The 13364-nt window shown below is 55.4% G+C and overlaps 1 protein-coding gene across 1 annotated transcript in view; it reads right to left on the bottom strand.

Moving 5' to 3' along the window:
• CDH22 (cadherin 22) overlaps window positions 1–13364 on the bottom strand; it is a 71810-nt gene that overhangs the window by 18138 nt on the left and 40308 nt on the right. The window contains exons 6-7 of the mRNA XM_081256218.1: window positions 12601–12854; window positions 3470–3606 (exon numbers count right to left, since the gene is read on the bottom strand). Coding sequence (XP_081112344.1) covers window positions 3470–3606; window positions 12601–12854 — 391 coding nt within the window. The remainder of the gene's footprint in view (window positions 1–3469; window positions 3607–12600; window positions 12855–13364) is intronic.

Raw genomic sequence — 13364 nt, 5'->3', positions numbered from 1 at the left:
TCTGGTTAACTCTTTGCTGTCCGGGGCGGCTAGAGACCACCCCTCCAGACCAGCTTAGGGCCTGGAAGAGGGGGCCGGATGCAGCCCCCTGGCACCGCCCACTCCAGCACTGGCTTTCCAAGTCTCCCCCTCCACCCCGCCATCTCTTTGAAGACTGTCCCTTTACAACTGCCCTTTCCACTGAAGGATTCAGACACAAATTGTACTTTAAATTCAATAACGGTCATTAATATTTCATGATTACAAAACGTTAAAGATAATGTCAGTGGAAGGCGCGTCTGCAAGGGCAGAATGGATGACTCAGAAGTTTGGGGAGGGGGACCGGGCATACTAAGTGGTTCGGGAGTCTTTGAGGTAATCCGGTGTGACAGGTGGCGGCTCCCAGCTGAGTGCTGCATTCTCCGAGGTGCTGGCAAAGCTCAGCTGCTGTGTATAAATATTTCCCCTCTGATTCTTGTCACCTCATGTTTGTTACACCCGGAGCAGGTGGGGCACCGTGACCCCACCGCCATCCCCTGTTTCTGAGGAAGCCAAATGGATGCTTCAGCAGGAAGGCACGGGTGTTGCACTTGGGGTCCCGGCTGGCTGCTGGGAGCCCTGGCCCTGCGTGGACTTGCTCTGTGACTTGGGGGCCATCGCTGTTCCTTCCTGAGCCTCTATTTCCTTGGCTGTAAAGTGGGGATAATAATTTGTCCTTGTCTCACAGAGATGGCAAGAAGCCAGAGTGGGTGGATTATTTGCGACGCTCCTGGCTTCGTGCCCGGCACCAAAGACATATGACTTGAGGGGCATCTGGGTGACAGCGGGCTGTGCAGTCAGACAGGCTTGCACTGGGAATTTGGACAAATGACTTCACCTCTCTTAGTTTCCTCATCCACACACTGGGGATAACAGCAGAATCAACACCTGATAGGTGGGAAGATTCAATGAGCACAGCATTGTAAAGTGCCTGGCACAGAGCTGGTGCTTAAGCCAAGTGCACAGAGTCAAGATCAATAGACACCACTAACTGAGAGCCAAGTACTAGGCTAAGTTCTTTCCATGTATTACCCTAGTTAATCCTCCCACCAGCACTGTGAAGTGGGAACCATTCATTTTCCCATTAGATTAATAATATCCTCGGTGAGGGTTGGGCAGGGGTTGTGAGTTGCAGCTCAGAGGGGAGTGATCTCTAGCCCAGCGACCAGTCCCTTCCTCACAGAGACTCATCTCCTTCCCCAGCTCAGTTGCTGGGGAGGGTTGGGGGTTGGGGTGGGGTCCCGAGAGCAGACCACCAGGAAAAGGGAGGCCATGTAGCAAAGCTGCGGAGGAAACCAGGAACACTTGGTCCCAATCCCAGTTCTGCCACCGCACGTCCTTGGACAAATCTCCTAATCATCTGAGCCTCCATTTTCCCATCAGTAAAATGGGTGTGGCTCTGTAACAGATCATGATCAATAAAGTACGTGCTAGAAAGCATGCAGCTCAGTAGCTATTAGGTAAACATTGTAAACTGTTTGTGGGGGAGAGTCCCCCAGACACGCTCTCCCCTGTGAAACAGCAGCACTGTAGACTTCGATGTGGCTCTAGCTGCTTTCTGAAAGAGACTCACTGGGTAGAAGCACAATGCTTAACCCCAGAATGGCCTTGCTAGTGGTGGGCCTTTGGGCGGTGTGACAGCTGGTAGAGGAGATGTATCTGTGGGTAGGGAGAGGAGGCATCTCTGCCCAGCAGCTGGGCCAATCCCCATGGTTGCCCAAGGGGCAGGTTCGGGGAGCTAAGGAGGGAGAGCTGTCTTCCTTCCAGTCCAGCCACCACTTCCTCTCCAGCCACCTTTATTATCTCCCTTTCATGCGGTGGAGAAGTGGATTCAAAGGCTCGGGGCAGCAGGCACTGAGATTTGAGCCAGCTTTGTATTTTCTTTTAAACCGAAGTTGAAAGAGACGAAGGGAACTTCAGCCTAGGGACTTCCTTGCCTGGAATGGGCTGGTGGGGCCTGCGAAGTGGGAGGCACCAGCAGGCGGCGGCGGCGGCGGAGGAGGAAGGCCACCAGGAGGCCTCAAAGGGCCTGGGGCCGAGGTATGCAGAGGGGAGTTTGAACGGCGCCCACCCCATCCAAGGCTCAGAGACTCTGAGTATTCCTGTTGTCACCACTGCTTCCTGGAGGCTTTGCTGGCTCCTGAGACCTGGTGAGCTGACAGGGCCGGGGAGCTTGCAGAGCAGGTCCAGGCAGCGGCAGCGGCAGCGTTGCTGTGGTTGTGGAGGAGGCCTAGAACTGCCCTCTCCCCACTCCTGGGAGGCCGTGACCCTCCACGCTCTTAGCTCCTCCTCCACGGCCTGACTTGTCTGGCCCCCATGTCCCAGGGCCCCCTCTTTCTCTCTCAGCACACACTCCTCCCCAGCTGTGCCAAATTGCATGTCTCTCTCTCTCTCTCTCTCTCACACACACACACACACACACACACACACACACACTTCCAGAAACTCAGGCCCAGCACCTTGGAGTCATCCTTGACCCCTCTCTATCTCTCCTCTGTACCATCCCATCAGCAGGTCCTGAGGGCTCTGTCTTCAGCCTGTCTCCCAAAGCTGACCACGTCTCACCATTAACATGACTAATCATCCTGGGCCAGGCCACTGTCTCATCTTCTGGGCACTGTCGCATGTAACTTCTGGCTGAGCCCCTGTTCCCCCGCCACGCCCCCGTCCCCGCCTCGGAGCTCCCAGTCTATTCGCAATGCAGCAGCCAGAAGTATCATGTCAGGCAACCTCCCTCCTCTACTCAACACCCCCCAGTGACTCCCACCTCATTTGGAGTCAAGTCCAAAAACCCTGCAACGGCTGTGACCACTTTGCCCCTCACCAACCACACTGTCCTCCTTGCTGTTCCTCCAACGCTAGGCAAACTACCACCTCAGGCCCTTTGCACTGGCTGTTCCCTCTCCTTGGAACACTCTTTCCTCTGACGGCGGCATGACTCCCTCACTTTACTGAGCTCTCTGTTGAAGTGTCTCCTTTTCAGAGAGGCCTTCCCCTAAGAGAAACAATCCCCTCCCGATCCCCTTCCTCTGCTTTCTTCTTTCCCAGTTTCTTGTTAGCACTCAGCATCAGCTGACATGCGTACACCCTTTCTCTCAGTTTGTTGATGGTCTAGCTCTACCCCATGGAGAAAGGAGTTCTTCTATCTTGTTCAGGGCTGTATCCCCAGCCTCTAAAAAAGGGATTGGTGTGTACTAGGTGCTCAATAAATGCTGAGGTAAGAAAGCCAGACCCAAGACTGGCCCTGAGTTTTTGGCTTGGGAGCCTTCCCAGATCTTTGTTCCTGCGGGTCAGCTTTTGCTGACCACTCCCCCACCCCAGCTTCGCCCAGTTTCTTACTCTTTGCCCCGCCCCCAGCCTTTGGTCCCTCCTCCCTGGCCTTTGCCCCGCCCCAGCTCCACCCCTCAGCCATCGCCCCTCCCTCCCATATTCGCCCCGCCCCCTGGCTCACCCGCCTCCATGGCCAGCACAGTGATGTTGTGCCAGCCGGCAGTCTCTCGGTCCAGCCCCTTGCCGGTTACGATGGCGCCCGTGTCCGCATCGATATCAAAAATCTGGTCCAAATCGGAGTCGCGGTCAATGGCGTACCTGAGGGAGGCAGGGCGGGGCTGATTGAAGGTGCCCTGGCGCCAGTGGAGCCTGTGCCCATGTCCCTCCACCCTACCCCCAAAGAGGAACCACCTGCCTGGGAGACACAAGAAGCAGAGGAGTGGAAATGGAGCTGAGTTTGCAGCTCAGCTGCACTGGGTACCTGCCATGTGACCATGGGCAACCCTCGAGCTTTCTGAGCCTCAGTTTCCTCAGCTGGGTGATGGGGCTAATGGTTTGCGTCCCACGGTCGTTGTGAGGGCTGGAAGAAGGCAAAGGGCCCAGCATAGAGTTAGCGCTCACGGGATATTTGATTCTTATCTTTCCGTAAGAGGTGACCCTAGAGCTGGGCTTGAGAAAGGGACAGGACGGCATTCCAGGCAGGGGGAACAGAAGCTGCAGGCGGGTGAGAGCTGTACGGGTGAGAATTACTTAGGGAATGGCAAATGGTGCAAAAACGACCAGAAATGGGAGTGGGGAGGAGGAGGCATCAGAACAGGCAGAGTGCAGAATTCAGGGGGCTGAGTGTCCTGGGGCGCCAAGGGGGATTTTGAGCAGGAGAAAGTGGGTCGGCTCTGAGGCTCTCCGGAGGCCCCAGACAGGGCACACGGGCTGAGCGGAGGCGGCGGGAAGGGATCTGGGAGGACGGCCGCCGGCCCCTCCCCGCCAGTTGAGCACGCCCGTGCTAATCTGCGGCTTTTTCGTTGCCTCGTGAAAAAGCCCTTTGTTCCGCCTTCTTCCCCGGCCTTTGTGCGGCTGCTCCAGGCCTGAAAGGCCCGTGTCCAACACATGCCTCGGGCGGCGGCGGCCCAGAGAGGCCCCGCCAGCTCACTCCGCCGCTTCCCGGCGTTGATAACGCTAGAGGGGGCGCCGCCAGGCTGCGCGGCCGACGAAGGCCCCTAATGCCTAGCAAGGGCTCTTTGTGAAGCGGGGACAAAGGAGCGCGGGGGGGGGGGGGGGCGGGGGCTCCGCCCCGGCGGGGCGCCCCTCCCCCCTTCCACCAGCAGAAGGAAAGGGGCCCTTCCCCCATCTTCCAGAGCGGGGAAACTGAGGATACCAGAAACACCCTCGGTGGGAACCCGAAGCCCTGAGATGACCCTTCAGTGGGGCCTTGGCTGCATTACCAAACCTCTCTGGGCCTCAGTTTCCTCATCTGTTGAATGGGGATAATGATGTCCAGTGGGACTGCACAGATCTGGGAGCAGCTGGAGCTGGCTTTGAATCCTCTGCTTCTTATTCCACCTGTGTGACCTTGGACAAGTCACTGGACCTCTTTGGCCTCTGTTTGGTTGTCTGGAAAATAGGGTGATTCATACTCACCTCACACTGGTGTGGGTTAGAGGAGGTAATTCATGGAACTGGGCAGAGGTGACAGCCCTTATTCTTTTCATATTCACTGTTGTAGTGGAAGCGGAGGCTCGTGTCAAACTGAAAAGGCCTGGGCATGTGGGTGTAGTGGGCATTCCAGCCCATCTCCTGAGTCCCTAGTTTATTGCCCCTTCCTGTCCCTAAGCTGCTAAGCCTATATTCTCCTTGGCCCTGATCAGCCTGGGTCCTCCTGACCTGGGTCAAAGTGTGTGGGGAGGTTCAGATCCAAGACGACAATTCCTCTCACCGGTATAGCACTTAGCAGTTTGTAGCTTACTTTTCCTCCAGCCATCCCTCCCTTCGTTCCTTTATGCCTAAACATTAACTGAGTGCCTTCTCTGTGCTGCTACGTGCGAAGCCCTGGGGATAAAATGGCAAACAAGACAGGCGACGTCCTTCCCTGCCTGGCATCTTGAGGCTCATGTGATCTCACCCCATTTTGCAGATGGAGACACTGAGGCTCAGAGAGGAAACTTGCCAAGCTTAGGGCTGCCAAGTATGGTTGTGCAGGTTGTGTCCTGCACAGAGTTACCAGCCTGAAGAGGGGAAGTGGGGGTGAAGTCCAGCCAGTGTTCTGCTTGCCCAGCCATGTGTCCTAGCCCAGGGAGCATCTTCTCAAAAGGCGACTTTTTTCTTATTTACGAAAGGTGCCATACGGGCTAGTGATAACCCTGCGCAAGGGTGCACAGGGACTGTCACAGAATTGGAATCTGTACCCCAATATGGGCCTTTTCACTTTCTATGGGCTAGAAAGAGTTCTTTCTAGCGCACTGAACCATCCAAAGTGGCAATGCATGGAGTCTCAGGTTGCCTTTGCCCCAAGCCTGGCCTGTCGGATGTTTGGGTCCAAAGGAGGTAGAACCAGACTCTGAGTAGTGTCAGCTCAGCTGGAAGGAACGTGGAGACCTCCTCCTGATTTTACAGGTGGGAGAAGTGAGTCCAGGAGAGAGCCAGGGGCATGACATAGCCTGGGGCTCCTGGTCACCTGGTCAGGGCTGGGCGTGAGGCTGGGCTGGTGGGAGGATGCCCACCGCCTTCTTGTTTCTCCTCCCCTCTCGGCTCAGACCTGTTTGCTCTCTTCTCCCTCCTCCTTGTCCTCCTCCTCCCAGTTATTCTTTTTTGTTCCCTCCTGGAGGGGAAGGGGGGGCTGGAATCTAAGTGGAGGCAGCTGTTCTCAAGGCCGTGGGGCGGGAGCCGCGGGGAGCCTCCATTAACCAGCTAAAGACTTGGGGCTGCAGGTCAGTGTGGCTGCTGAGCCCAGGTGGCTTTGTTCCAGCTCAGGGAGCCAGTGAGTGAATGGGAGGGAGGGGTGGAGGGCGGGGTGTGTGGCAGGGAGTGTGGCCTGGCAGACGTGGGGGGCAGCGGGGGACGCTCGTGTACCCCTCACGTGTAGGTGCACGAGTTGTGTGTCTGTGTTGTGGATGGAAACTGGTGTGTGACGCTGTGTTGCAGTTGGAAGGTACAAGAGGCAGCTGCTCAGCCCTGGGTCTGGATCCACGATGTCCCCGGACAAGTCACTGCATCTTTGAGCCTTAATTTTCAGCAAAATGGAACCGATTTTACTCCCACCTTGCAAGTGGTTGGGAGGCTTAAGTGCCTAGCTAGGGGATAGGTGCCTAGTTGGGTTCCAGGAAAATGACTTCCTGAGCGAGAACTATTGTTATTCTAATGAGCATTCCGAAATGTCTGGTAAGGGGACACAGGTGACCCTTCAACCCAGTGTGTGGTCTGTGTGCCTGGGGGTGGGAGGCACCATGCATGGACATGGCAGCATTGCCAGTGGTCTGAGAAGGACAGGAGGCATCTGTGGTCTAGAAGGTTCTGCTCAGTTCTCACTGTCCTACTTCTCATTTGGTCAGCCAGGATCTGAAGGGCAGGTAGGGGAACAGCAGCAGGTGCGGGTGGAAGAGTGCAGTGATAGAGTGTGGGTATGTGTCTGCTAGTGTGTGTGTGCGTGTGCACACGTGCAAAGAAAGCCTGGGAATGACGGTCAGGAGTGTGGATCTGGTGGCCATCTGGCTAGGTTTGAAACCTAGCTGTGTGACCCTGAGCAAGTCACTTAACCTCTCTGGTCTTTGGTTCCCTCTTAGAAATGGCGCTAATAATAATACCTACCTCACAGGGTGGTTGTGAGGATTAGACAAGTACTACCAATAAAACACCAATAAAACACTTTTAACAGCGCTGGGCACCTATCACATGACGTATGGATTAGCTTTTTTTTTTTTTTTTTTTTTTTTTTTTTTGCGGTACACAGGCCTCTCACTGTTGCGGCCTCTCCCGTTGCGGAGCACAGGCTCCGGACGTGCAGGCTCAGCAGCTATGGCTCACGGGCCCAGCTGCTCCGCGGCATGTGGGATCTTCCTGGACCGGGGCATGAACCCGTGTCCCCTGCATCGGCAGGCGGACTCTCAACCACTGCGCCACCAGGGAAGCCCAGATTAGCTCTTATTTTTATTTGCTCAGCAAGACTTTGTGACAGGCCTGTGTAAGGGCTTCACACGCACGAGCTCCTCCAGTCCTTGCAGATAACAGTCATCACTGCTGCTGCCATTTTACACATGAGGAAACTGAGGCTCAGAGATGCCAGGTGCCTTGCCCTGGGTCAAGCCACGTCTGTCTGTCCAGATTCCCAGATCTAACTAAGAGCACCCTCCTCAGGACCAGCCAGGTATACCTGTGGGTGCTCCCACACCCTGGGAACAGCACAAAACACTGCTGTTGTCAAGGTCAGGGTGAGAGAAGTGGGGAGGGTACATCTTCCAGCCTTGAGTGCGCATGTGGGTTTTCTCCACATAAATATGTGCATACCTAGCTCACATAGGCATGATAAATATGCAAGTCTGCAGATTCATGTGTGTCCAGGCTGCCCGGTGCTCCTGTGTCCAGGCTCGTGTACATACACGTGTACATGCAGCAGGCTGAATGATGCGGCCCCCACCTGCGCTACTAGTGGGGGAAACTCTGCAGATGCAAAAGGGGCTGCTCCCCTGACCCGGGGATTCTTCTCTGCTCACCCCATTCTGTCTTCGACTCTTTCCCCTCCCCCTAACCCTTTTAAAGCACACACTCAAAGCCTGCACATGACACCTAGAAATTTGTGTGTGGTTAGTTCTGGTTGCAGAATGAAGGGGAGAAACAGGTGTCCAGAGCACCGAGAAAAATGGTAATGTTCATTTCCTGAGGACCTATTATGTACCAAACACTTAATCCTCCCTCCAATCCCGGGACCACCGAGCGTAGAACCTGGTCCATGATAGACGTTTAGTACCTATTTTTTGAATAAGTGAATGAGGCAAGAACTACCATGACACCCATTTTAGAGATGGGAAAACTGAGGCTTGGAGTGGGTGCAGTGATTTTCCCACAATTCTACAACTGAGCTAGGATTCATGATTCTAAAGCACATGTACTTTCTGCTGCACCCCACTGTGGACTGCTGGGAGGAAATGAAGTGTTCACTCTCTCTCTGGTCCGGTGTGGGCTTTCCTGTTTTTGGCATTCAAGGAAGACTCACGAGGGGGCTGGGGCTGGTAGGGCTGGGGCTGGGCTGTTAAACAGCCAGTCTATCTGCAAGGCTGCCTAATCCAGACATGGGCCCATCTGAGCCCTCTCCTCCTCCTCTCAAAAGCCTTCCAAGACTTCCCACTGTCTAGGGATAAAGTGCCACACCTTCATCTGACATTCAAGGCCCTTCACAGCTTGTCCCCAAGTGCCCCGCTGACCTCATCTCCAGCCCACCCCCCTCACGTGAGCTCATCCAGCTGACCTCCCTGCCCCTGAACTTAACCTTCTGGCTCCATGATTCTGTTCCTGCCGCCAGGCCCTCACTATCACTCCACCCTGGAGTGCTGTCCTCCCATTCCAACCTCGTCCTCTTCATCCTTGCTCGGGGGCCATCCCTCCTTGGTGCCCAGAGTCCTTGCCCCTGCTTGGAGCTCCTTAGTCCTTAGCCCCTGCCTCAGCCCACTCAGGCTTAGATCTGTCACTAGATTCACTCACACGGGGCCCCAGCCTTCCCATCGCCCCCATCTGACTCTCTGGGCCTCACGCACAGGGAAGGGCACGGTGTAAGGTTGGAAATAGTTCTAACTAAAAAGAGAGTCAGAAGCAGGAGTGAAATGGCAGGAGGCTGGACTCAAGAAGCAGACAATCATGGGTTAAATCTCATTCCTTCCCCTTTCAGGCCGAGTGACACTGGGAGAGTCACTTCTCCTCTCAGACCCTCAGCTTCTTCATCTGTAGAATGAGTTAACTACATTCTGAGGGCCAAACGCCACAGTATGAGGCATCTTCCACTCTCTCCAGTGCAGCGACTCAGAAAAATCACTCTGTACATCTGTATTTCTGTATTTCCCAGGTGCCTACTATGCTAGGCAAAATCTCCCGGGTTACCACTTCATTTCCAGAACGCACTAAGCTTGTTCCTGCCTCTGGACCTTTGCACTTGCTGTTCCTTCTACCCAGAAAGCGCTTCCACACATCTTTGTTTGGTTGGCTCTCTCTTGATCATTCTGATGTGAACTCATTTGCCAGCTCCTTGACAACTTAAGCCAAAGTAGCCCCCTGTGGCCCCAATCCTCCTTATCCCATTACATAGTTTATTTTCTTCATAGCTCTTATCAGCAATGATCCCTTTCCACCATTTGTTGATGTGTCTCAACAGCTACTTGTTGACTCTCTGCCCCCCCACAATGGCCGGCAAACTCCATGAGGGGAGGAACTGGGTCTTATCACCGTTTCCCCATTTCCTGGATCAGTGGCTGACGTGACATGACTCAATGCGTAGGTGCTGACTGAGTCTAGGACCTTTGGAACTGGGGGAGCTGGAATATAAGCTGGGCTCTGGGCCGCACATGTGGCCTGTGAGGACCCCTTCTCTGGCTTCCCATTTCCATGCCTGTCCCCTGTGGACTGGGCACTCCGCTCCAGCTCTGCCCTTGGCTGAGTCATCTCAGGCCTGGCTCAGGGCTGGGCATGGAGGAGGAGTTGGGTAAATGTTTGTCGTATGAAATTGGACCTGTCTCAAGCTTCTCACCGCCTCCACATCTGAGGGGCCCCAGGGAAGAGGCAGCAAAGAGAGATGAAAAGAGGTGAGAGCAGGTTTCCAAGTTGGCCCTTTCAGTGCAGATAAAAGCAGGGGGGGAAGGGAAGTCAACGGAGGGCGGGAGGGAGAGGACTGAGAGGGGGTGTGGAGCGCGGTACTGGAGAGGAGGGGGCCAGGCGGACTGAAGCAGGGACCTGGGAGGCAAGGATGAGGCTCCTACTGCTGGTTCTTAACTCCTCCCCTCCCTGGGCCTGAGTTTCCTGCCAAACATGGGTGATAATGCCCTCCTGGGAGAGGTCTGGGCTGAGCCAAAGGCTGATGGGGATGTTTAAAGACTGTACCTACCAATAGCAGGGATGGAAGGGTGGTGGAGGAGTTCAGAGGCAGTGGAGGGCAGTTTTGGCCTTGAGAAGGGTGGAGGCAGCCCAGGAGGCATTCTGGACCTCCGGACCAGTCTGAGCCCCTTGGCCTACCTTTGAGGCCCGTCAGACTTCTCTCACTAGCTCATCTCCCTCCGCCTCCTGTAGCGATCACAGTCTACTCTTTTCCAGGCACACCTACCACTCCCCTGTCTCCAGACGCCTGCACCCGGGAATGGCCTTCTCTTCATAGTTATACCTGACCAGGCTCAGGTACCCAGCTTAGTTCAATTCTTGCCTCCTCCAAGAAGTCTTTCTAAACCCCTGAGGGTAGCTCCTAGTCTGGAGGTGCATGGGTAGTTAAGCAGGATGGCATCTTTGTGTCCTCACCTCGGGTTGCCATGTAAGGTTGCACAGCCTGTGCACTGTACAAATCGGAGCCATTCACACGGCTGATGGTGGGAATGTTACGCATCTGGAGTTATGTGATGCAGAGATCCTCAAAGTAACTTCCTTTCCCTCTTTCTCCAATGCTCAGCACAGAGCTAGGCACACAGTTGCCTGAGGGATCATTCACTGACTATGTAACAGGGGTTTTAGGGAATAAGCAGGAAGCTCCAGGCTCTTTTTCCCATCCATCCAACAATGGCCATCCGCCCCACCCCGACCTTCTCCTCTGGATCACTTTCTATCTGACACTCTTCCGACCCAGGCCACGGTCAGGGACTCCCTAACCGCTGCAGCTCTCAAACCCTTCCTGGGACACTGACAGTGCCGCAGCATCCCCTCCCCTCCAGCCACCTGCCCCGCTCCCTGCTGTGCCTCTCCCTCTGTGTCTGATTCTAGTTCTTCCCCTTGCTGGCTTTCTCTCCAAGTCTCCTCTCTCTGTTCCTACAGTGCCAGGTGGGTCCCTCTGTCCTTTAGTTACTCCTGCCCTCTTTCCACCGGCTCTCCTCCTTCTCTGGTCACTTCCTCTCATTGTTGGTCTCGCTACCCCTCCATGAGTCTCTCTCTTTTCTCAGTCTTTCTCTGATTTTACATGTCATTCATTCACCATGCGTCAGGGAGTGTCCACCGAGCGCTAGGCAGTGGGTGAGGTGCTGGGGATATAGCCGTGAACACAGACATGTATCCCTACCCTCCTGGTGTTTATCTTTTAGGGGGGGTACAAACGAAGTCATCAGGAAAATGGGTAGCAGGTTAGCTGGTGATGAAGGACAAAGGAAAATGGATACGAAGTGGGGGGACAGGTTGGGGTGGGGTTGACATTTTAGAAAGAGTGGCTGGGGAAGGTTGCACTGAGAAGGTGATGCTTGAGGAAAGTCCTGGAGGAAGTGAGAGGACCAACCATGGGGATATTAAGGGGGAGAACATTCCAGGCAATCAGGAGCTGCAAAGGCCCTGGGGTAGAGGCGGGCTGGGTGTATCTGTGGAGCTGGGCGGAGGCCAGTGTGGCTGAGCAGAGTGAACCAGGGAAGGAGGGTAGTGGGAGGTGATGTCTGAGAGGTTACAGTGAGGCCACACCGTATAGGGTCTGGGGGGCATTGTGAGGGTCTGAGCTTTTATCCTGGGCCCGAGAGGTGCCTTTGGAGGGCTTTGAGCAGAGGAGGGCCACGCTCTGATTTACATTTGGACGGGATCAGTCTAGCTCCTGTGCCCATTCTAGACTGAAGAGGTGTGAGGACACCAGCAGGGAGTCCAGTGAGGAGGTAGTAATCCAGGCAGGAGAAAGAGGTGGCTTGGACCAGGGTGGCGGCAGCGGAGGAGGTGAGAAACGGTCCGATTCTGCTGACGTTTTTAAAGCAGAGATGACAGGGGTTGCTGATGGACTGGAGGGAGATGTGAGAGAAAGACAGAACTCGAGGATGGTTTTCAACGTTTTTGACCTGAAAAGCTGAAAGGATGAAATTATCTTTTTTTTTTTGGTGGAGGACTGAGGTTGAGCCCAGGTCACTGTGCTGTGCCTGTCACACCTGGTTCTCTCTCCTTATCCTGGGTCCCTTGTCTCTCTGCGACTGTTCTCTAACCTGTTTCCTTTGTCTCCTTGGCTCCCGGCCTGTTTCTCTTCATCTCTGTGTCCATCTCTCTCTCTCCCCTCCCCCCACACCATCGTTTCCCCCTCCCCTCCCCGCCCTGCCCCCTCCCCCTCTGCCCGCCGTCTGTCCGAGGGCGCTGGCGGGGTAGCAGGCAGCAGGCGTCGGCCCCGGGCGGGGGTCTCACCGGACGGGCCGGTTGGCGGCGTCGGGGTCCCGCGCCGTCACCACGCCGACCAGGGAGCCCACCTGCGCGTCCTCCTGTACCTCCAGGAGGCCGGAGGGCTGCTGGAACTCGGGGGGCTCGTCCACGTCGGTCACGGCCACGCGCACGATCGCCTGGTCGCGGAACGTGCCCAGGTCAGCGAAGCGGGGGTCCACGAACTTGTTGAGCGCCTCCAGGACCACGGTGTGCACGGGCTGGGACTCGAAGTCCAGGCGCTGGTGGGGAGGAAGCAGACGGCCGGTGAGTGGGTTGGGGTCTGCTCTACACCTCCAGGCGGACAGAGCCCAAGTCAGGGGGGATGGGCCCCGCGAGGGCGGAGCTGGCCCAAGGTGACAGTTGACTCAGCAGGGCCTCCGGAGTATCAGGCTGCGCCACGGAACCGGCTGTCCAAGACCCAGACCAACCCTCTCTGGTTACAAGTGGAGAAAGAAAGGCCCTGCTGGGGACAGTCTTGTCCAGGGACACAGGGTCAAGTACTGATACCCAGACTTCCTGCTACAGAGCACAGTAGGTTGGGGCATTAATTTATTAATTTACAAAGCACTATGTGCCAGTGTTCTAAACATAGTGGCTCATCTATTTTACAACATCCCAAAGAGGCTTGTATTATTATTATCATCACATTTTACACATAAGGAAATCGAGGCCCAGAAGGCTCTGTAAGTTGCCCAAGGTCGGCTCCCAAGTCCCAGGCCCGTGAGAGGAAAGGCACTGGATCTGCTGCT

The sequence above is a fragment of the Mesoplodon bidens genome (assembly GCF_964165515.1).
Source record: "Mesoplodon bidens genome assembly, chromosome: 15".
NCBI lineage: Eukaryota > Metazoa > Chordata > Mammalia > Artiodactyla > Ziphiidae > Mesoplodon > Mesoplodon bidens.
Note: the sequence above shows the minus strand (reverse complement) of the source record. Positions and strands in the feature narration are given on the sequence as shown.